The sequence below is a fragment of the Delphinus delphis genome, chromosome 2 (genome assembly GCF_949987515.2).
Source record: "Delphinus delphis chromosome 2, mDelDel1.2, whole genome shotgun sequence".
Lineage (NCBI taxonomy): Eukaryota > Metazoa > Chordata > Mammalia > Artiodactyla > Delphinidae > Delphinus > Delphinus delphis.
In genome coordinates this window covers 48,144,571-48,169,670 of record NC_082684.1, presented here as the reverse complement: position 1 = coordinate 48,169,670, position 25,100 = coordinate 48,144,571, and the positions used below count along the sequence as shown (strand labels likewise).

Here is a 25,100-nt window from a genome sequence, read left to right as displayed (position 1 = left end):
TCTGTGGGATAACGTAATTTTCAGGTGAACTCTTCATTACTCTGGGTTATAACCTCACCAGATTGCGCAGGATTCTGAGAGGGGAGAAAACTATAGTTTCCTTTCGTATGCCAGTTTATGGTGGCTAGGATGTCTTCCCCGTTCTTACACCAAAGAAGGGATTTGCGTCCAATCCGGAAAGGGCAGAGCCGAGTCGTATTATCCCGCTCCTTTTCCCAGGACCGTCCTTCGTGCTTTCCCTCCTACCGCAGTCTCACCTCCTCCACACCCGGTGAGCTCCCGCCGCTGCGCCTCCAGGGCCCCGCCCCCCCGCGTCTGCGCTCTCGCGAAGGGGTGGGGCGGCGGCGCTCTGACACCTGGCGGCCGCGGGGGGCGGGCCGAAGGCGAGCGTGGGCTGGGATTGGCTGGGGCGGCGCGGGGAGGGCGGGGTGGAAAGAGGGGAGATGGTTGTAGGGCTCGTGTTGGTGCGGGAGCCTGGGCGGCCTTAGGGGCGCGGAGACTCGGCGGGGGGGGGGAGGCGGCGGCAGCATGGCGGCCGGGCACGAGCCGCCCAGCCCTCCTTTTCCCGGCTGTCGTCGCCGCCACCGCCGCCGCCGGAGTCGCTGGGACCCTTTAGTCTGCGTGTGTTAGTTGTAAGCCCGCTGCCTCCCCGTCAGTCCTCCGCTCTACCCTCCCTCCCTTTCACCGCCACTGCCAGCCCGAGTGTCGGGCCGGCGGGCAACTCCCACTCCCACCCCACCCCACCCACAAGCCCGCGGGCCGGGACCATGGAGGACGTGAAGCTGGAGTTCCCCTCGCTCCCACAGTGCAAAGAAGACGCCGAGGTGAGTCTGTCAGTGACTGCCACGCAAAGGCCTCCCCCTGTGGCTCCTCAGCCGAGGGGCGACCCCAGGCCCCAACCGTCGAAGCCTCCGGCTCCCCGGAGTCCTGTTGCCTCTTGAGGGCGTCCCAGGACCCAGGGGCGGAGCCTCGCACTCCGGGGCTGTCAGCCCAGACCCCGGTCACTGAGTTCCTCTTCTCCTCCTGAGTCTCCGGCGCCGGAGCCGGGTCTGGTCAACTGAATTCAATGAGATGAGCAAAACAGCCCTTTACCCCAGGTTTGGCGTCGAGGCCTTACTTGGAGTAAGGTTCCCCTTTTATTGCCAAAACAATGCGAGGGTAATGTTTTTAATCTTTTGAGGGGTAATCTTTGGTGTCGTCGATTCACTTGTGGGACACACGGCCCCACGTGTGGAATAGACGTGGGCCCTGAACTTGCTAAGTGTGCCTTCAAAAAGTTTCCCCGAAGTAGTTGGTCTGTTTTGGTTTGTTTTGGTTTTTGGTGTTTTTGAGGCAAGCCGTGACCAGCAGAGTAAATGTCACAAAGCTAGCTCGTTCGAATCTGAAAACTTCAATCCAAAACCTTGCCCTTTGGAGAGAAGTTAATATGGGGAATAAAATTCTTTATAACTTGTTCTCCTGATTTCTAATTTGGGGTTCTTTTTACCCCACCTTACTTCTTCCTTCCCTAACGTTTGTACTGAGTTTTTTCCCATCTATTCCTAGTTTGGAATACTTTATGGTATTGCAGAATACTAAATTAGAATTTTTTGAAGACTCAATTAGAACAATGATATTCAGATATGCTTTAGTAGGATCGAGAAAGAAAGAAATCTAAAATCTCTATTTTTAAGAGATCATTCAGTTTATACCAAATATTCATTCTATTGAATGTCTTCATTTGTGGTTCACGTTTTTTATTGGGGGCGGATTTTTTGCTTGTGATAATAATCCTTGAGAATTTCATGTTTTAAGAGTAGACTCTTAAGTAGGAAAAAAAAGTAGAATTTAGGTTAGGTTAAAAATGAATTTACACTTTTTTCTTTGTTTCATATGGAATAATGTGAATGAGGAGTATGCTTTTATATCCTCAAAATGATTCAGAAATTTCATCACTGGAAGCAACCTTAGAAATAATGTAGAGCATTCCTACTTTTAAAGTGAAGAAATTGTAGCTTACTAAGAATAAATGATATGCCTAGCACAAGACACAAGTGAGGACCTTGGTCTCCTCATTCTTAATTCATTGTCCTTTTTACTACACCTCAATTCTTCCCTGTTCTAATCTTAATAGTTCTAGTTTAAAATGTTTACAGACTTTGTATTTAATCTTTTATTGTGTAAATAATATATCTTATCTTTGCAAAGATTATAAAATCTTACGAGGAATATAGCTTCTTTTCTGTGTCGGACAGAAGTAATGCTTAAACCTAGTACATAATGATATTATCTGCTGAAAGCCAGTTCATTCCTTATTTCATAGCACTGGATGTTTGTTATTTCTCGGTTACAAGTGACAAAAACCAGAGGAGCTTAAGCAAAAAAGAAAAGAAGTAACTAAATCCAGAAAGTTTGGAGTGCAGCTGGTCTCAGGGACTTGACTAGATAGTATTATAATGCATCAGAGCTGCCTCTGCCTTTCATTAGTGCTTGTATCTACTTTCTGTCAGTGTCTGTTCTTTTTCTTGGGCTTCTGCACAGGTATGGAGTTTGGCCATCAGTTGCTCGAGGGTCATATGCTTACAGCATACACACTGAGGAACAAAAGTGCCTTTCTCTAAGCTTCAGTGTTTAAAATCTAGAAGATTGGCCCAATTTAGGTCATATGCCCATCCTTTGGATCAGTCAAGAGAGCCAGGAAGGGGTGAATACAGTGAGGGGTCCAGTCTAGGTCAGATACTCACTCTGGGCTAGGGGAGTGAAGCTTATCATTAGTAGCCCTCCCACCAAAACCATAGGAGCATTTCATAAAAGATGGAGGATGCTTTCTGGACAGACAAAACTGTAAATAACCATTAAATAGGGCATATAGTTACTCATGAAAAACTGACTAATAAAACAATGTAATTTTCTAATTTCCAGTGAGATACATAAAATGGCAAACAGTTTTTCATGGTTATGGTGACCAGCCAGCATAGTTCCTCCACGTAGAAAGCACTACCAATCACAATCCAAATCTCGCTTAAGTAAAAAAAAATTCAAGTACAGAGATTTCAGTGAAGGCTCTTAATGATTGTTGTGATCAGGCTATGGTAGCTTGATGATCCTGTCACTTCTATAAAAATATTACTTCCAAGTTGCGTGAAATACTGGTTAGAGCACTCTTTACAGGATAGTTGTTAGCAGAAATTTAGCTGTGTTTAGATGAGTTTCCAAAAAGATCATCATTCCTTTAAAACTGCTGTGATTTCCCATTGTTTTCTTTTTTAAACATCTTTATTGGAGTATAATTGCTTTACAATGGTGTGTTAGTTTCTGCTTTATAACAAAGTGAATCAGCTATACATATACATATATCCGCATATCTCCTCCCTCTTGCATCTCCCTCCCACCCTCCCTATCCCACTCCTCTAGGTGGTCACAAAGTACCGAGCTGATCTCCCTGTGCTGTGCATCTGCTTCCCACTAGCTAGCTATTTTGTAATTAATATCTGCCATCTTTGTGGCTGTGATTCAGTTGTATCGCTTTTCATGGTTATTCATTTCCTCTTTTTTTTTTAAATGAATTTTATATTGCGAGTTCATTGGAACCTATCTGTTTGAATTATTTCTGATCTAGGTTTAAGGTGTGTTCCTTCAGAGAGAAAATGCATTTGCTTCTCCCAGGAACCCATGGACACTTTTTACCCAAGGCCACTTGACATTAAATTTTCATTTGGCCTCACAAAGATAATTGCATTCTAATGCCAAACCTTAGTGAAGACCAGATTGGTTAGGAAGACCCCACCCCGCTACTACCACCACCACCACCTACTCAGAACCAAAGCTAGGAAAGGCAAGAGTACTCATTTTTATGGGGATGAAGTGAGGCCCCACTCCCACCACTTTATCTTTCACTTAGGGTGTTGCCCTTTGGGGGTCCCAGCTTTTTGGTCATGATCTGACTTTGAGCAGGTCCTAGGCTTTGTCTCATGTGCCGTGCCATTTAAAATTACGTCCATCATGAGGATGTGGAACAACTAGAACTCCCATACATTCCTGGTGGGAGTGTAAATTGCTCTTCTAAAACTTTTGACAGTGTCTAGTAAAGCCAAATATAGGCCTACTCTGTGATTTAGTCATTCCATTGCCACTTATATATCCAAGAGCAATAAATGCATATGTCCACCAAAGAGCATATAAAAGAGTTTTCATTGCACCTTTATTCATAATTGCCAAAACCTGGAAGCTACTTAAATCTCCACCAACAGGAGAATGAGTAAATTGTGGAATATTTATACAATAGTATACTGCACAGCAGTGAAAAGGAACAAACTACTGACATACACAACAACATGGATGAATCTCACAGACATTAAGTTGAGTGAGATAAACCAGACATAAAATAGTACTGCTGTATGATTCCATTTACATGAAGTTCCAGAACAGACAAAACTAAAATCTATAGTGATGGAAGTCAGTGGTCACCTCTGAAAACAGGAGATATTGACTGAGAAGAAGAATGAGGGAACTTTCTGGGATGATGGAAATCTTCATCTGAGTGGTGATCATATGGGTATGTATGTTTGTAAAAATTGATTGAGCTCTACATTCAGATTTGGGCATTTTAGCACCTCATTATAAGTTCTTTTATACCTACATTTTAAAAGAACAGAAAGAAATATAAGGCCATGAAAAGACTAGCAGATCTTCTCAGTATGCTGTGTTTCAGTGCTTACTACCCTTGCTGGTTTTGTGCTTTCTTGTGTTTATGAGTGTGTGTCTCTCTGGGGATTTCCCTCACTTCTTAGTTCAGCTATGCATTTAAAGATACCTTTAAAAATATATTTTAACAGGGCTTCCCTGGTGGCACAGTGGTTGAGAGTCTGCCTGCCGATGCAGGGGACACGGGTTCGTGCCCTGGTCCGGGAGGATCCCACATGCCGCGGAGCGGCTGGGCCCGTGAGCCATGGCCGCTGAGCCTGTGCGTCCGGAGCCTGTGCTCCACAGCGGGAGAGGCCGCAACAGTGAGAGGCCCGTGTACCACACACACACAAAAATATAATATATATATATATTATATTTTTTTTAACAGTCATTTCATAGATGGTTTCTCAGGCTTTATAGTCTGCTTCTACTACATTGCCGAGACCATTTTTCAAGATTAAAAATGAAAAATGTATTTTGTTTCTCTATTTTAAAAAAAATGCTGTCTTTGTAGGAGTACTATTCTCTCTTTCCATTACAGAGATACATTTCTACCTTAGATGTTAAAGATACTTTTCTGACTTGGGGAATCTGGATGGAGGGTAAAGGGAATTCCTTGTACTATTTTTTCAACTTTTCTGTAATTCTAAAATTATTTCAAAATAGAAAGTTTTTTTTTAAAACTTTTTGCAGTTTTAACTTTAGAAACCTAATTACTGTTTATAATTCTGAGTTTTAAGCAACCAAGCTAGAAACTTTTGGAATGTAGTCCATTTACAAATGAGGACTATCTGTACTATATTTGATTCTTCATTTCAATTCACTGTATTGCTTTTTTCTTTTTCTTTTAAAATATTTTCTGTCTTTTGCCATTTTGCATTATTTTCCAACTTCTTTATCTTGGTCTGCATTCCAAGAATGAACTCTGTACTTTGGTGAAGTGTATCTGTAAAGGAACTTGAACTAGACAGAATCTTAAGCCCAAGTGAGATATGGGAAAGGCTGTTTGATGAGCATCTGGCAGTTTAGATCAGGAATGGCAAATAAATACTTATCACATTCTGTTCTTCTTTCATCATTGCAGATATTGCTCAATGACCACAGCACTCTTTCCTTCCTTGAGTCTTTCTCCACACAGGGTTTTAGCTATCTACTGCCAGTTGATTAGAGTTGGCACGAATGACAAAAAGTATATTTGACATCTCTGATTTAGAGGATCATTTTTGAGAGAAACTTCTGGAATACTTATCCTTATAATTATTGAACTATTCCATCCATTATAAAGTAACATAATCATAATTTTGGAAGCCCAGTTATTTAAAGAATTACCTTAATCGTTGTTTCTTGTCACTTAAATTTTTAGGTGCTTGTGAAGCCAATTGAATCAGCTGTTTTTATAGAACATTCTATAAGTATAATGTATTTTTAAAAAATCCATACACTTGTATATCACATCTTTAACCTTTAATTGGGTGACTTTTTCATAATGTTATTTACTTTTCTTTTGTTTTCCTTCCATTTTTAAGGAGTGGACCTACCCTATGAGACGAGAGATGCAGGTATGACAACCTTCTCATTTATTCCAGCCAGCCCGTGTTACTGTTACTATCATTGTTAAATAATTTAACCTAATTTCACAAAGGATTTGAGTCCTGTTGACTCATGATCTGTAGGTTCATCACTGAGTATTTTAAATATTAACATATTTAAAGTTGATCGTGCCTCTTAAAAAGATGGGAGATGAAATTTCTTTCTTAGATTAGAACCATGGACATAGTAATATATGTTTGTACTTAATGAGTCACTTTGTCTTTCTTCATCTGAAAAATTGGGTACAATATTTGTATTATTTCTGAAAGCAGTTTACTTTCTGTGTTTGTCTAGCTTAGATAAACTCAGGAGAGTTGACTGTAAAGCACATCACCCTTTTGCCTAATTGCTCATCTTCGTGTCTGATTCCCAGTCAACTTTCATAGTGAAGTTCTCCAGAAGATTGAGTTGAATACTCACAGTATGGAATGAATGAATTAGTGATAGCTAACCCACATAGCAGTACTTTTTTTGTTTTGCATTTCAACTTTGCTACTCCCAAGATCAAGCAATGTCTCCCCTTCTCAGGAATCCCTTGACTTCTAAAAATCTGTTTCCTTTCTCTTTTTGTGAAAATTCACTTTTTAAAAATATGTGATTACCCATGGGGCATTTTACTTGGTGCTATGGGGAATGCAAATATGAGTAAAATTTAGTTTCTGTCCACAAGAAGCTATTAGAAGAAATCACACCTATACACAAATAATTCTGATGTCCCATAGAACTGAACTACAAAATTATATTAGTATATAGAGTATGATATATACTCTATATACTAAAAACTTTCTATATTGAATTCACATAGAATTCACACTGAAAGCTTTCTATATTGAATTCACATAGAATAAATTTTAATTCACCATTCAGAAGTTACTTATTTAAATTGCTGAAACTGTCAATAGTCTTTCTTTTTAAGCTTTGCAAAAATACTTTACATAGGTAAAAGTTGTAATTGTTTTATCTTGTACTACTTTTGATTTGACTGAATAAGGTTTTGTGTAATTCCAAAGGGATGATTTTCTTTATACCTATTTTATTTCTAAACTATAATAGAGAATAGAAATAAAATTATGGGTGTTTTAGTAATCTAAAAGACAACAATACAATATAGTAATTCTACTCAAACTGCTTATAAAAAGCACAATGGAGGGCTTCCCTGGTGGCGCAGTGGTTGAGAGTCCGCCTGCTGATGCAGGGGACAGGGGTTCGTGCCCCGGTCCAGGAAGATCCCACATGCCGTGGAGTGGCTGGGCCCGTGAGCCATGGCCGCTGAGCCTGCGCGTCCGGAGCCTGTGCTCCGCAACAAAAAAAGCTCTATGGAAGTTCAAATATCTGACTTTTCAGAACTACATTTCAACTTTAAATATGTCATTTGATTATGTAAAGCACATCTGCATTTCTCTTCCCAGTCATTTGCTCAGTGTGGCTAGAAAATACTCCCTAAATAACAAGCTTTTTAGCAAATTATTATAACAGCTATGAAAACACTCAGCTAATCCACTTATATGGTACATATTTTGTATAGATTTAAATTGCTGATGGTAAATAGCTCAATTTTTTTTCCTAGGAAATTTTGCCTGGATTGTTTTTAGGCCCATATTCTTCTGCCATGAAAAGCAAGGTAAGAACTTTAGATTAGATTCATCAAGAGACCTTATTAACCAACTATTTGGAGTAAAATTTTTTGGTAGAAAGAGTATTATTTGAGGAAGGGTGCACCGATATTGCATATTAACAGTAGTTGTCACTCTGGAGCACCTAGTTCTTTCCAAATTTTACTGGACCAGTGATTCTCATGTTTAACCACAAATCACAAATGAGTTTTTGTATTTTTTTTCCTCGTGAAATCCATGTATTTAAAAGACTTACTGAAAACTGACCTTTAATAATTTATTTACCCTCTAAGATACTAGACATCTGTAATTGCTAATCATAGTTTCTGAAAAATATGAGATACAATTAAATCCTAAAATAAGGTTATTTAACATTTTAGTTAAAGGGTAAGAGAGTGTGCGTGCACAAGTGTATACGAATGCACTCATACACACCCACACATTTTAATTGAAGTGACTCAAATCTTCTGTTCTTCCAGACTTTAGAGGTCTGGATGTTCCAGGTTGTAAAGTATTGTACTATATATCTAGATGTCCTATATAGTTAACCTGAAATGTATTTCTTCAGTTACACAGTTAAAAGGGTAGATCTCATTCAAATATATGTAACAGTGTTATTGTCACTTCTAGAGGATTCAGCCCTATGAATTATGGCAGTGCTAATTCTCTTTGAATTATAATGTGAAACATTGTGTCACAAATGTTTTCCCTAATAACCTGCCTATTTAGAAGTCAGTGTTCTTGTATATGATACTTACCTGCAGTAGGTTTTATAAAAACTGTAGAATTTAAAGCTTTTATGAAATAATTTGATGTATTTACGAATTTTAGGTGATTGGGAGTTTTTTAAAGTTAATGTCATTTCTTTTGGTACTGGAAGGCTTTTTGACTGTTGAGGACTATCTAAGAGTAACCCTAGTCATTTTGATGGCTTACAGCTAAGTTGGAAAGATGGGACGTTGATTAAAAAAAATCTATGTAAGTAAATACTAAGGAAAGAATATGGTAGATAACTATAGAATTAACTGTGACTTACTTTGTAAAAACAAAGTTATGCCCAAATAATGTAATATTCACAAATACTGGCCTTCAGGATGATTTTAGACTATTTGCTTTTTGTATTCTCACTGCACTTTATAAATATACCTGTTATACTCTTTCTCACATTAATTTATAAGTGTTTGTTTACAGATCTATCGTCTCAAAATCTCTCCCCCCTAATTTCACCATAAGTCGCATTGGACTGAAGAAAAGCTTCTATGGCAAAATTTGATTATTTCCCACCATGAGTCATTATAGTACAGCCCATATTTCTTTTCATTTCATCATCCAAAAAAGTAACAAAAGAATAACGGAGATAAAGAAACCTTAGGGAATAAACTCCTGTTCTAATAAACTCACTTAGTTTAGCCTATCTTTTATTACATTCAAATACAGTTTTAATAAAAGGGACATATTTAGGCTCCTTGTAAGTAGTGAACCATTTCTTTTTCTAAAATTTTTCTGTTGTTTCTAGGTATGAGATAAGGTCATAATTTGCTTTGTATAAATGAAATTCTGTTGAAAAGTAAAAACTATTTTGTGTGCTATTACTTTTGGGGTCTATCTTAAGTTTTGTTTTTCACTTAGTAATCTAATGTGCCTTCCAGGCTTGTTAAAACATGTTTTTATCCCTAATTTTATATATGTCTTCTTGTAGTTTCCCACATTAATAGAATAGATATGAAAACTTCACATATCATAGATCAATCATAAACAAAGGAATGAATATTGAATTTACTTTGGAGTTTCCGTAAATGTGAATACAGAACATTGATTTTTTTTTTTAAGATTTTTTTTTTAATGTGGGCCATTTTTTTTTAAGTTTTTATTGAATTTGTTACAGTACAGTTACTTCTTCTTTAATGTTTTTTGGCTTTTTGGCCACGAGGCATGTGGGATCTTAGCTCCCCGACCAGAGATTGAACCTGCACCCCCTGCAACGGAAGGTGAAGTCTTAACCATTGGACCACCAGGGGAGTCACCATTGATTCATTGTTAATCCTACCAAATGCTTACCTCCTTTCCCCTGTCTCAGGATATACTCAGAAAATACAAAGATAATTTAACTCTAATCTATGCCAGACATAGGAAACCTAGCTGCAAAAATTAACATTTAAAAACCACATTTTCGGGCTTCCCTGGTGGCGCAGTGGCTGAGAGTCCGCCTGCCGATACAGGGGACACGGGTTCGTGCCCCGGTCCGGGAAGATCCCACATGCCGCGGAGCGGCTAAGGCCCATGAGCCATGGCTGCTGAGCCTGCATGTCCAGAGCCTATGCTCCGCAACGGGAGAGGCCACAACAGTGAGAGGCCCGTGTACAGGAAAAAAAAAAAAAAAAAAGTCACCTGTAAATTTCATTGAAACCTAGTCACTTGCAAATAAAAATTATTTGATAGTTCTTAGAGTTCTCCTGTTAAATTGTTTTAAATGTAGAGCCCAAAGGCACCACAGAATATAATATACTTTGGAGTTGCCAGTTTTAACTTTAGAAGAATTTTTAAACCCTAAAAGGTTAATTAGATTTTGTGAATTTTATAACTTAATTCTGGCTTATAGTAGAAAAAGTGTACTGGGAGAGGCAGGGAGTAGTCTAGAGATCAGTGATGTTGAACAACTGTTTATGTCATAGTAGTCCTCTCTAAAAAATAAAAATTGTAGTCAATATATGTAACTGCCATTTACTGAAAACCCTTGCTGTGTGTCCCAGGCAGTATGCCAAACATATTTTCTTATATAATTCTCACAACCACTCAAGTGAATAGGTAGGGTTTTCCTTATTTTCGTGTGAGAAAATTGAGCCACAGTGCTCAGATCATTAGCAGAGCTAGGATCTAGAGTTGGGCTCTCATGACTCCAAAGCCCATGCTTTTAACCACTACATAGTATTATAAATAAATAATAAAGAGTATATAAATGTAAATTATAAATAAGTAATAAAGTATATTACACATGATACAAAGGTCAAAATGTACAATAAGGTATATAATGAAGGTATAGTATTGTTTCCCAAATAAATTATCTTTAAGGTCATATCAAGCTCTGAAATTATAGATATAAAATAATCCTGTTAGCCTTTTGAGGACATGTAGTGTATTAACCTTGAATCATTGAAATATTTTGCTGATCACTTCAGGTATGTTATTATGAAATTAGCTTTGATCCCCTGTACTTAAAGCTCAGATGTGGCTACATTAGTTCTAAAGTTGAGTCCTGTGTATTTTCAAATATCTGTTTTACAATAAGATGATGTTTTGTATTTTAAACTATTTCTCTCCCTTTTTTTATAGCTACCTATACTACAGAAACACGGAATAACTCATATAATATGTATAAGACAAAATATTGAAGCAAACTTTATTAAACCCAACTTTCAACAATTATTTAGGTAAGAGTTGTTGCTATAATTTATAAAAATGTTAAGGGTAGCAAACATGTAATGTTTTTATTTCAAGTTGATTTTATTATATCGGATTTTTCTCCTGTATATATATGTTTTATAAAGATGGGTCATACAGTACATCATTTAAAGAATAAACTTCCTTTAAAATATTTTTAAAAAGTAATTCATGCACAGAATGTGGAATTCTAAATGTTCAAAAACATGTATACTGAAAAGTAGGTTTCCCTATTCCTGTCCCCTAGATACTCAATTCTCCTCCCTGCAGGTATCCGTTGTTTTTGAGTACGTTTCCAGAGGTATGTTACATATATAAACATATTCTTACAGATCAAGTTAGCCTTTTTTAAAAATTATGTATTTTGGAGATGGCTTCATACTATTTCTTAGCTGCATTCTTCTTTTTTTTTTCCCTCCACACTGTACAGCTTGCGGGATCTCAGTTCCCCAACCAGTGAAAGCCCAGAATCCTAACCACAAGGCTACCAGGGAACTCCCGCATTATTCTTTTTAAGTTGCACAGTAATCCATTGTATTACTGTACTAAAATTTATTCAACCCATCTCCTCTTGTTGGACATTTAGATTGTTTCCAGACTTTTGCTAATGTAGTGAGTATCCCTGTATATATCATTTAATTCATATGTGAATACATCAATAGGATAAATTTGTAGAGGTGGAATTGCTGGATTAAAGAACGTGAGCATTTAAATTTTAATAGATGTTACAAATTGCCCTCCAGTGAGTTGTATCAGTTTACATTCCCACTGTGAAGTAAATGAGAGGTACTCTTTCCTTGGTATCTCTCTACAACAAAATTATAAAGCATTTAAAATTTTTCCCAATCTCCTAGAGTAAAAAAGGTGTCTTGTTGTAGTTTTAATTTGCCTTTCTCATTTATCTTAAAATGATGAGGTTGAGCATCTGATGGTTTTTAATGTTCTTTGTTTTAGCTTCATTTAAAAAAATAAAGCATATATTACACATGATACAAAGGCCAAAGGGTCAAAAAGGTATATAAGGAAAATGTCTCTTTCCTCCCCTAAACCCAGCTACCTAGTCTATCTCTAGCTAGGAGGCAGCTACTATTAACTCTTTTTTTTTTGATATCATTCTAGAAATATTTGTATAAAAGCATATATGTTAAAACTGTTTTAATGTTCTGCTTTATTGTTTGTAAAAATGAAAGCAACCTGAATGTCCATCAGTATAAGAGACTATAAAATATACTGTGTGAATACACAGTAGAATACTGTAACCATGAAAAAGAATGAAGTATTTCTATGTGTGCTGATATGGACTAATCTTCAAGATTTATTAAATGAAAACAGCAAGGTGCAGAGCCATGTGTTTAAAAATATATGCAGTACATTAGGCATATATTCTTGTATATGCATAGAAAATTTCTGGACTGACAGACTAGAAACTTGATAGTAGTTACTTCTGAGAAGGGAAATTTAGGGTCTGGGATGGTAGAGAGACATTAGATTTCATTGCAGATGTCTTTATACCGTTAGAATTTTTTATTGTGTGTACACATTTTTCAGTTAATAAAAACTAGTTTTAGGGACTTCCCTGGTGGCGCAGTGGTTGAGAGTCCGCCTGCCGATGCAGGGGACATGGGTTCGTGCCCCGGTCCGGGAGGATCCCACATGCTGCGGAGCGGCTGGGTCCGTGAGCCATGGCTGCTGAGCCTGCGCTCCACAATGGGAGAGGCCACAACAGTGAGAGACCCGCGTACCGCAAAAAAAACAAAAAAAAAACAAAACTAGTTTTAAAAAGGGAATATCTGTAATCTAAAATAAAATAGATCTAACTTTTTCTAATTGCAAAAGAAATACTTGTTCTTTGTAGATATGTTGGAAAATACAGAATGACACCAAGAAAAATATTTTAAAAGTCATCCATAAATACACAACCCAGAGGAACATAACTTTAACATTTTGGTATATTTCCTTCTAAACTTTTTCTACTGTATATGTGTATTATGTATACACACATATAGACTTGTGTATATTAAAGAAAATGAAAATGTTATATTTTAAAATGCCATACTACATAGCTTTCTAGTTTGTATAGAATTTTTGTTTTTAGTGCCAAAATGTCCTGGATACAGCTTCTGTGTGATAAGCCCTGAATTTATTGAAGTTGCTGCCACCAAAATGATCATTAAAGCAATATTGACTTTAAATTTTAGAACTTAATTACTTAACTAAGTTGTGTTAATAAACAGGTGGTGTTGGATAGGTTAGAAATGGAAGTTTTTATTTTTTATTTTTGGCCATACCACGCGGCTTGCGGGATCTTAGTTTCCTAACCAGGGTTCGAACCCAGGGTCCCAGCAGTGAAAGCACCAAGTCCTAACCACTGAACCGCCAGGGAATTTCCAGAAATAGAAGTTTTTCACAAATTAAGGCTAGTATATTAAAATGACTTATTTTAAATGTTTTTGAAGGTGTAAAATTCCAGGACAGGTGGTCTTTTGTTGCTTGTTGCTCTACTGAAGGTTAGTTCAAACAATGAATGTTTGACTCACGGCTCTGTCAGACTGCTGCCTTCTGTTTTGGTTAGTTTCTTCTCTCTCAGACTGTGGGCTTCCTCTGAATTGTCCTCTCTAGGGTTGTGAGGAAAGGTGGCAGGGCCATCCAGAGAAAAGTCTTTTAGTCCTAGGGAAGTTGGTAGAAATAGAAGAATAACAATAAGGAAAACAGGCAATTCTTGTCTTTATTTTCCAGGTCCACTCTGATCTAGAGGAAGGTTTCTTCCTACTTGTGATTTTTCTGTTTTAAGCAGATAAATTTTTTTAAATAATAAGATATCAGAGAAATGTTAACGTGTTATTTAAGGCTTTAAATGCTATCTATGCCTTCAAGCAGTATAAAATCTATGGCTCGGTTCTTGGGAATATGATACTTTGAAAGTTGTTTTGCATTATTTTCATGGTTGCCAAGAAATTTTCATATTTTTTATATATGAAGAGAGTTTTATCTGAAAATGTGCTTATCACAAAATATTCTATTTTCAGATATTTAGTCTTGGATATTGCAGATAATCCAGTTGAAAATATAATACGTTTTTTCCCCATGGTAGGTATCAATATTTTAATATCATTTAAAATTTATTTATGATTTGACCTGCTTAATTGTGGTTCTAAAACTTAATGAAACATGATTTTCTCCTATACTACTTTTACTTTGTTATGTCTGAAAATTGTGGGATTATATTTTTTAAAATATTTATTATTTTTAAAACCTTTTTATGATCTCCAAATATTTGAGAAATCACACTTCAGATTTCTTAAATTCAAACTAATATTTAAACTTGTAATAGTTGTATTTGTAGCATTTTGGAGATTTTTGACATAAAGTAATTTTTATTCATATAAATAATCAGGAAATTACTTTCAGTATATTTTGTTTCACTGTATGTATGTATTTTATGCTTATGTTACTCCACATGTTTTATTATAACACATTGTCTTTTGCCTTCAGACTAAAGAATTTATTGATGGGAGCTTACAAAGTGGAGGTAAATAATATTCCTTTACTTAGCTTACATTTATTTTTAGGAGATTATTTATGATAGTTAATTTTTTAGTTAGTATTTGTCTTAATTACAACTTTCATATTCTGCATTTATGTATAATAGACTTCCCAAATTTGTATTTTCCTAACTTCTTGTTTCATTTGGATAGGCTTTCTTAAATATCTCTATAGAACTATTTTTCATGTTCTGGGTCAGCTTTAAATCTCTTTAACCTAAAAGTCTACTGTAATCTCCACACAGTTAATATAAATAAATTCAAGGATTTGAAAATTAATAAGTATCCAAGTTGTATGTATAAAATACATAAAATGTTTAAGAAAAGATTTATTGTAGTATGATACATAGTTTCAATATATTTTAGCTGCTGAATCAGGTATCTTTCTATCAGAATAACTATTTCTTGTTTTTCAGGAAAAGTTCTTGTCCATGGGAATGCAGGGATCTCCAGGAGGTATGAAGTTAGAGATAATCTTTCTTTCTCTTGCATTTAATTAATGAGTTGTGTTTTCTGTTTTTTTCTAAAAATTTTTTCCCCCTCTTCAGTGCTGCCTTTGTTATTGCATACATTATGGAAACATTTGGAATGAAGTACAGGTAAGAAAGTACTCTGAAACTTAGCCACAATTTAGATTCTCATTAAAATAAAGCTTAATGGAGACGGTTTAGGAGATTTAAGTTAATAATCTCCTGATTTTGTCATCTTGTCATGTTTGATTAGGCAGGCCCTTTTATCCCATGGTTAAGTCTCTTAATCCTTGTAGCTTGTCTACCTTGTATAGATCCACTTAGGCTAATGTTTGTTATTTTATGGAGCTAGTGCTAACTTTTGTTATTTTAACCAAAGATAATTATAGTTGGAATAACCCATGGAAAACTGCTTGCTTACTACTAGGGAATTGGTTAATCTGAGTTTAAAAACTCTTAGACAAAGATGTAATTGCTTCTTTAAGATTAATTTATTATGTTTTCCTTTAACAGTAGTTGGATGAAAAATTACCTAAGAATTGTTTTAGTGTCTGTTCACAACTCATTGTTTGTCTTATCCAAAATCATCTGTTCCAAGCATATTGCATAGACAAAAGAGAGAGAGAGAGAGAGAGACAGGCTGATGAACTTTTCACCCTAAAACAAACCAAGAAAACTGGCCAATGTACAGTATTTTCTTTCTTAGTGTGTCTTGTACAAGTTAGAAATCTGTTGTAATCATTGATACCTCCTTCTCTTCACTCCCCATGTCCGAAACTGATCCTTTACCAAATCCTGTCTGTTTTTTGTCCTAAAATATTCCTTGAATCTGTCTCTTTCTCTTTATCATTATTTAATTTCCCTAATCCAAGCTCTAGTCATGTTTTCTTTGGACTCTTCCAGTAGTCACCTTCTTAGTGGTCTTATGTTTTCTTTCCTTCTCTAGTCTGTTCTGTTCTCCACACCACAGTGAGAATGATTTTCTCAAAAGATAAAACTGATCATATGTTACCTTACCCTAAAAAGCTTTCAAAGGTTTCTGATCCTTAATAATTCTTAACATGGCCAATGAAACTTCACATGACATGCCCCTATCAATCTCTCCATTCTAATGCTGTGTTCCCCATTAACCCTCTCCATTTGAGCTATGTTCAGCATTGGATCCACATGTCTCACATACAGTAGACATTCAGATGCTTTAGTGTTTTTTTTTTTGCCAAGTTATCTTTAATTTATTTAGTTATTTATTTATTTTTGGCTGCGTTGGGTCTTCTTTGCTGCATGTGGGCTTTCTCTAGTTGGGGCGAGCAGGGGCTACTCTTCATTGCAGTGCGTGGGCTTCTCATTGCTGTGGCTTCTCTTCTTGTGGAGCACGGACTCTAGGTGCGTGGGCTTCAGTAGTTGTGGCTTGCGGGCTCTAGAGTGCAGGCTCAGTAGTTGTGGTGCATGAACTTAGTTGTTCCACAGCATGTGGGATCTTCCCGGACCAGGGATGGAACCCGTGTCCCCTGCATTGGCAGACAGATTCTTTTTTTTTTTTTTTTTTGCGGTACGCGGGCCTCTCACTGTTGTGGCCTCTCCCGTTGCGGAGCACAGGCTCCGGACGCGCAGACTCAGCGGCCATGGCTCACGGGCCTAGCCGTTCCGCGGCATGTGGGATCTTCCCAGACCGGGGCACAAACCTGTGTCCCCTGCATCGGCAGGAGGACTCTCAACCACTGTGCCACCAGGGAAGCCCTACAGGCAGATTCTTAACCGCTGTGCCACCAGGGAAGTCCCAAATGCTTTAGTTTATTTGGTATTTTTTATCAAAAATTATAATGGAAAAGTTTGCTTAAAAGTGTTAATTCTTAAATATTATTTGAATACAAGTGCTTTTATTTAACTGAAAATGATTAATGCCTGGTAGATTTTGTTTTATATATTCTCTTTATTATTTGGTGATGTATCAGTAATAATATTAATAATGAAAATAACTTCCATTTATTGGGTTTCTGCCATGTGCCAGATACTATTCTAGGCACTTTCATCTCAACAACACACGGAAGTCCCTATACTTCTTATTTATTAACCAGTAATAATATCTGAGCATGAACTGTGTGACAGATGCTGTACACGATGTGTTATACTTATTATCTTCCATCTTTACAGTAGTGCTCCAAGATAGGAATTATTATAATGGCTAATTTACAGTTGAGAAAAATAAAGCTTAGAGAAGCTGAGAAGTGTCCCCTTCTAGGACACACAGCTGGGAAGCAAACGAATTGTGATACTTAGTCTGACCATGCTTTCGGTTTTTCCACTACAATTCACTACTTCTCTGTAGTACAAGCTGTATGATTATGATTTTCTATTTTAGGTAAATTGTTAGGTAAGTTCATATTTTAGATAAATTCTGGAAAAATTGAGATTAATTCATGAAATAATATTATCGCTTTAGTTTTCTTTTTTTGTTTTCAGAGATGCATTTGCTTACGTTCAAGAAAGAAGATTTTGTATTAATCCTAATGCTGGATTTGTCCATCAGCTTCAGGTAACTTCTCTCTTCTTCCTCTTTAAGGCAGTCAGAAAGTAGGATAATTAAAATCTTATGTTCATGTAATTTAGTTGTAGTATTTACTTTGTAAATACTTAAAAATTGCCATAACCTGATTAATTTGATTCTTTGTTCAAGTTTACATCTGTATTTAAAATTATCAATATTTTCTTAAAAGCTACCGTTAACAAGAAAAAAAGAGTTAAAGGCACATTTTTCAACCTAAAGTAAAATAATTGGTGTTAGAAATGTCTTCAATTACTTCTTTATTTTAATCACACATACAGAGCATAAGAGTTTTGATTTAAATGTATTATGTATAGCTGCTTTTTCTGTTTTATATGCTTTATCTTTTCCATATTCTTTCACATTTTGATGATGCCTAGAAGATGCACTAAAAAGACAGTAAAGTAAACTTGTGAATTTATCTGATTAATTTATTTGATTTTTTTCCAAGAAGGAAAATCATAGGTTGAAGAATGTGCTCTGGCTGATTCTATCCAGTTATGCAGGAATAAATCTTACATTGAGATATCAAGAGCACTACAAAATGGGTTGTCTCAGTTACCAAACTTTAAATTTTGCTTCCTTTTTATTTTTAATTCACTTTTAGTTTTTACTTCATTTAAAAGAGAAAAAAAATACGGTTAAAAAAATAAAAATTCAATAATGCCTAAGAAGAATACTTGAAAAGTAAGTCTCCTTAATAGTATATCTTGAAGGTCACATATAGCTCTACCTGCATAATATTTTTATGTGTATATGTACATAGATGTATGTGTGTATTGCAGTTTTATATGATCAATTGCTTATACACGGACCTTTAGATTGTTTCCAGCCTTTCATGATTTTAAACAACATTGGAAAGAATATCCTGGTAGGTACATCTTTGTTTACATGTGTGAATGCACCTGTATGATAACTGATCAGAGTAGAATTGCTGGGTCAGAGGGCATTTGAAATTTGATGTTGCCAAATTGCCTCTAAAAAGGCTTCAGGAAACAAGGGGTACCTGTTTACCCATACCTAATCAATACCAATAGTGAAAGTGTTTTATGAAACTTCTTGATCATTGTTATCATGGTGGTAAAAGTGGCAACTCCTTATGATTTGCCTATTTTTCTATCAGGTTGTTGGTCTTTTTCTCATTGGCTTGTAAGGACTCTGTATATTAAGAAAATCTGTCTTTATCCAACTGATTTGAAATGCCATTTTTATTATATACCAAATTCTGATCTATACTTGAGTCTGTTTCTGACCTTGTATTTTGTTCCATTGATCTGCTTATTGTCGCACTTGTATCAAACAATTTTAAATACTATAATATTATGTAAGTAATTTATATTACTTATATCAAGTAATTTAATCAAGATCCCCTCATTAATGTTTTTTCTGGAATTTTTCTGGTATGTTCTTAACACTTATTTTTTGGTGTGAACTTTACTGGAAAGAGTCCTGTAGTTGTTTTTAATAACATTATCTCTACGTTCACAGTTCAGAAGGAATTGACACCTTTAAATTTTTCTCAGTATGTTCCTCTCTAAGAGTATGTTCCATTTATTCAAGTCAATTTCTATGTCTTTTAGTGTTTTAAAGTTTTCTTTATATAGAATATATGCATTTCTTATGAAATTTTTCCTATTTTCTTTTATTCCCATTATAAATAAAATGTTTTTTTCCTTCAGTATGTTTTCTAATTAGTTACTTATATATAGGAAAGCTATTGATTTTTATTGTTTTCAGTTGGCATTAAACTCTAAACAATTCTGAAAATTTTTCTAATTGTCTTAGATTTTCATCTCCAAATCATAATAATTTTGCAACTTTTCTAATTTTTTTTTTTCTCATTGGATGGTCATTGTATCAGAACCATGATAAGTAATAGTGGTATAGTACTTGTACTTTATTCTTGATTTCAGTGTCAGTGCTTCTAGTATTGCACTGTGTGTGTGTGTCTGTGTGTGTGTGTGTGTGTGTGTGTATGTGTGTGTATGTATTCATCTGTGCCTATGTAAAGAGTTTTTTACCAGGAATAGATGTTGAGTTTTAGCTTAAAAAAATTTTTTTTAATGGAATGACTGTAGTTTTACTCCTTTAAGCCATTAATATGGTGAGTTGAATTATTGGATCACATTATGCTAGATTTCTTAATTTTGAATCATCATTTTGGTTCACAAATGGATCTCACTTGGTTATGGTACACTATGTTCCATGAATGTGTTGCTAGATTCTATTTGTCAGTATTTTTTTTAAGATTTTGGAATTAGTTGAATAAGTGATATTGGTTTGTAATTTTCTTCTATACTACCCTCTTCTGGTTTGGGTGTTTATCATGTGATTCTCATTTTTAAAATGGAAACTTGCTTTCTCTTTATGTGCTCTAGAACAATGTAAATTAGATTGGAGTTATGGGCTTCTTGGTGTTCTGATATATGGTACCTGTGAAATCATTGGACCTTGATTTTTTAATTTAATTCAGTTATTCATTATTTCATTCATTTGTGTATTTTGAGGGTGGACCAATTCTTGGACAGCTTTTCTTCATTTGGTAGGTTAAGTCTGATTTTCATATACTCCTCAGGTCACTTTAGATGGTTTCATAATCTCCTATATAATCATTCATTTCATAGGATTTGAGATAAAATTGAGGAAAATATTTTTCCATTCTTTTTTCAGTTTTGTGTATCTGTGCTTTCTTTTTTCCTTGATCTGGTTAGTTTATATAACTTCTTTGTATTTGAATTTCTCCTTGCTTTCTGCTTTCCTTAGGTTTTTGTTGTTCGTGCTGCTGCTGCTGTTATTCTTTAGTGAATTTCCTGAGTTGAAAGCTTAGTTTTTCATTCTTTCAAGAATTCAAGACTATGAATTACCCTCTTAGCATTGCTTTAGCCATATTCTACATATCGTACATAGATTCTGCTATGCAATATTTTTATTACTGTTATAGCTTGATATTCTGTGATTTCACTTTTGATTTTATTTTTTACTTAACATTTGTTTGAGAGGTTTTTTTTAAAAAAAACTATATAGGTGACAAGGTTTATTTTCTATTTTTGTTCATTTCTAATACTATTTACTTCTTGAATTTTTTAATGTTTTCTTCATGGCCTAATATACAGTTGTTATTACAGCTGTCTCCTGGGCACTTGAAAAGAAGATGTATTCTCTGTTTTCAGGGCATAAAGCTCAATATACAGTCGTCCCTCAGTATCCGTGGGAGATTGGTTTCAGGACACCCACCCCCCACCCCCACCGCCCCGTGAATTCCAAATCTTATATAAAATGGCATAGTACAGTCAGTCCTCTGTATCTGTGGGTTCTGCATCCGTGCATAGAGGGCTGATAGTATTTGTTTGATTCGTCTGTCTTGGGCTGAGAGGTGAATTGAAACTCCTTTACTTTATTATATTTCTGTTTATTTTTTCTTTAGTTCTTCTAGTGTCTTTGCCAATTTTGGTACTATGTTATTTGGTAGATAAAATTCAAGTTAGATCTTCATTGTAGTTATATATTCATTATTCCTCCATTCAATTATTTTACTTTGAAATTAACCTTGTGTAATATTGTTTGCATTTGCCTTGTGAGTTTCTGCATTACTTTTCTTTCCACCTTTCTAAATCACTTTGTTTTAGATGCATTTCCTATATATGGTCTATGGCTGGATTTTGCTGTTTGATTTGTTATCAGTATTTTTCTTTAATAGGTGAATTTATCCCACTTTCTTGCACTAAAAATGATATATACTTTTGTCTGTCATTTTATTTCATGTCACGCTTTCTCTTTTAAATGCATCTTTTTAAAACTTTTCACTATAGTTTATGAATTTTTTGTATGTTTGTATTCTTTTGATAATTTTTAAGTTTATTGTTTTTATTTCTAATGGGCACAGTTGTAACTTTATAGTATATACATATGTTTCTTGAGTTATCACTTTTAAATAACTATCAGTTGATTTCCACTATAAAAGATAAAAATTTATATACCTCTACTTCTTTCCTCCTTCCCCTCCACTACCTGTTTTGTTATTAGTCTTAGTTCTTCTAGGAGTTACCTCTTATACCTTTAAAAATATTTAAATATTATACCTCTTGTTACTTAGCAATGTAAGATCATCTACTTAAACTACCTCCTGTTATATGTCCTGTCACCTCCTTTTTTTAAAAAAAAGATTATACTTTTTCTACATTGTTACAGATTATAATATTTATATTCTATCCTATAACCACATTTTCTAGTTGTTCATCCTTAGTTCTACATTTAAATAAGATTCTAGCTTCTGTATTCAACTAATGGAGTTTGTCTTTGAGCATTATTTTCAAGAAGAGTTCTTGGAAACTATATTCCCTAAGTCCTGGCATTTTGGAAAATATTTTTCTGTTGCTCTTATGTTTGAATGACAATTGGCTAGATAAAAATTTTTTGTTTAATCCTTTTTCCCTTATGGGTTTGTACACAGACCTGACATTGAATATTGCTCCAGAGAAGGCTGAGGGGAGCCTAATTTAAAATTTTTCCCCCTTAAAAGACTTGATTGGGAGGAGGAGGTGTTGTCTGGATGAACATAGGATGATTTGTCAAGGTATATCTTGTTGATTGTTCTATATTAACTTCTCAGTCTTAGTATGCCCTTAGCACTTACAGAGTCACACCTTCCCTTATTTCAGAAAGTTTTCTTCTACTATGTATTTGGCTTCTGTTTTTGTTGTTCTGTTTCATTTGCCTGGTTTTTTCTCCCAGAGACATATTTTATGTTGGTTCCCTTTTTCTTCCATATCTTCCATTTTCTCTGTAATTATTTTCAACTTTGTTCTTTTCTCTTGGCTTGATTTTTCTCAAGCTTTTCCTCCCTTTCCCATATGTCATTGTTTCATCAGATGTTTATTTGGCATTGTTCTAGGCAATGGCAGTAAAGCAGAGAAAAAAATAGAAATCTCTGACCTCATGAAACCTATTCTAATGAGAGAATTAAACAGTAAACAAAGTAAAATGTAGAAGGTCAGATAGTAATGGGTCACAGAGAAAAATAAGGGAGGGAGAAATAAGGCCATATAAGGAGATGCGACATGAATTGCATTTTTAAATGGTGATCAGAAAAGGCCTTATTGCAAAAATGATATTTGAGCAGAAACCTGGAGAAATTAGGAGAACAAGCTGTGCTGATATTGGGGGGAAGGCATTCTAGGTAGCAGGAATATACGAGCAAGTGCCTTGAAATGGGAGTAAGCGTAGTATTTTCGAGAAGTGCAAGAAGGTCAGTGTGGCTGCAACAGAGTAAGCAAATAATGGTAGGAGATTAAAGCTGGGAGGTAAGGGGCCACATGACAGGCGTTTGTAGGCCATTATAAGTAAGGCCTTTGGCTTTTATTTTAAGTGAAGGAACAACTTCAGATTGCCTGCTGCTGTGCTGAATATAGTATACTGTGTATATACTGTAGGGGTTTGTTGGGGTTTGGGCAGAAGCAGGTTCTTGAGTTAAGAGGCTGTTGCAGTGATGGGGTCAAGAGAGTGTTGGTTTGAATCAAAGTGGTTGCAGGGGGAGAGGTGAGAAGAGATCAGATGCTGGATTTATTTGACAGTAGAGCTGACGGAATTTGCTGATGGATTGGATGTGAAGAGAGATTGGGATGAATTTAAGCCTTGTAGCCTGAACACTGGAAGAGGAACTGCTACTTGCTTGTATGGGAGAAACTGCATGAAATTTGAAGGGAGTAAAATCAAGAGTCGGTTTTGGTCATGTTAAGGTTGAGAGAGCTATTAGATAGTGGGCAGGTATACATATAAGCCTGGATTTCATGAGAAAGAACTGTATTTCTAGGGGTTATCAATATATAGATGCTATTGAAAGCTTTGAAACTGGATGAGATCACTAGAGAAGTGAGTGTGGATAGAGAAGGATTTCAAAAACAGAACCTTAATGTATTCCCAGCATGTAGAGATTGTGGAGATGGGGAATCAGCAGAGGAGGCTGAAAAGAGTGGCCAGTGAGTTAGGAAGAAAATCAGGATGGTCTGGTGTTTGGGAAGTCAAGTGAAGAAGGTGTTAGAAGAGTGGGGAATGACCCTCTGTTTCAAAGGTTGATAACAGGTTAAATAAGATAAGGGCTGAGAATTGACATTAGGTTAGGAACATGATGTCATTAGTGCCCTTGACAATTTTTGTGGAAGGGGGAAGATAAGCATAATTGCTCAGAGTTGAAAGGAAAATGGGAAGAGAGGAATGTGAACAGCAAGAATAGATAATTCCAGGAATTACGTTTAGAAGGGGAAAACAGAAATGAAACAGTAGTTGGAGGGGAAACTAGGATTAAGAGGGGTGTTCTGTTTGTTTTCTGAAATGGTAGGAAATGGCATAGTCATCTCTTTTATTGTCCTATTTCTTCCATGAATGCTTTTATCTCTTCTTTGAACTCGTTTCAGAAATGCCGTATTCTCATTGATTTCATGGAGAATTGTAATTTTGACCTGCTCCGTGGTGTAGTTTTCATGCAGTGTTCTTTATATATAGACTTTTGGTTATAATGTTGCTTTTCTTTCCCTTGCAAACATCTTTACATAAGACATACATTGGTTCCTTTTTTGATATTGGTCATCTTTGAACTGGAGACATTCTTCTTAGATAAGCTATTTGCCCAACAATAAGGTTGTGGGAAAGGGACCAGGGGAGTGGTGGGGAAAGGTAGGCAGCTTAAATTTTCCCAGTTGTCTTGGAAGACTTTCTCACCAACACTTTTCTCCAGTGGTATGACTCTACTTTGTGGGAAAAAAAAAGCCCCTTTTGTCACAGGTTCTTCTTGTTTAGATTGATAAACAGTGCATGCACATTAGAATCACCTGGGGAATGTTACCCGTACCAGTTAAATGAGAATCTCTGGGGGGAGAGGAGAGGAGTTGACTATACACCTACAGGTTTTAAGGCTCCTCAGGTGATTCTCAGGTATGGCCAGGCTTGAGAATCAATAGTTTAGCCTTTACTTTCAGCTGACCAAGATCAGCAGATGCTTGACAACATGCAACCCAGTTTCTCCTCCACGTTGCTTGCGTCTTGCAGAAATGCCAGGTGTGGGTGTTCACATTTTCCTTAATATGCCCTTCGTTCTCCCACAGCCCATGCACACTTCCTGGCTGTATCATACTAGGCAAGGGCTTGTTAGTTTGTCAGCTGTACCCACTCTGTCTGATATCCGCAGTCAGGCGTCTTTTGTGCATAGCTTAGTCTGGTTCCATTTTTTTTAATGTTATTGTGAAAT

General features: G+C 35.9%; 1 protein-coding gene across 5 annotated transcripts in view; it reads left to right on the top strand.

Annotated features, from left to right (window-relative positions):
• The first annotated feature begins 456 nt into the window (after positions 1-456).
• STYX (serine/threonine/tyrosine interacting protein) overlaps positions 457-25,100 on the top strand; it is a 40,172-nt gene continuing 15,528 nt past the window's right edge. For all 5 annotated transcript variants that reach the window (XR_009518341.1, XR_009518342.1, XR_009518340.1 and 2 more), the window contains exons 1-9: positions 457-824; positions 6,192-6,224; positions 7,823-7,876; positions 11,199-11,296; positions 14,333-14,393; positions 14,799-14,835; positions 15,265-15,304; positions 15,397-15,447; positions 17,779-17,851. Coding sequence is in view for 1 of the 5 variants with exons in the window: in XM_060004552.1 (XP_059860535.1) it covers positions 768-824; positions 6,192-6,224; positions 7,823-7,876; positions 11,199-11,296; positions 14,333-14,393; positions 14,799-14,835; positions 15,265-15,304; positions 15,397-15,447; positions 17,779-17,851 (504 nt within the window). In the remaining 4 variants the exon portion in view is untranslated. The remainder of the gene's footprint in view (positions 825-6,191; positions 6,225-7,822; positions 7,877-11,198; positions 11,297-14,332; positions 14,394-14,798; positions 14,836-15,264; positions 15,305-15,396; positions 15,448-17,778; positions 17,852-25,100) is intronic.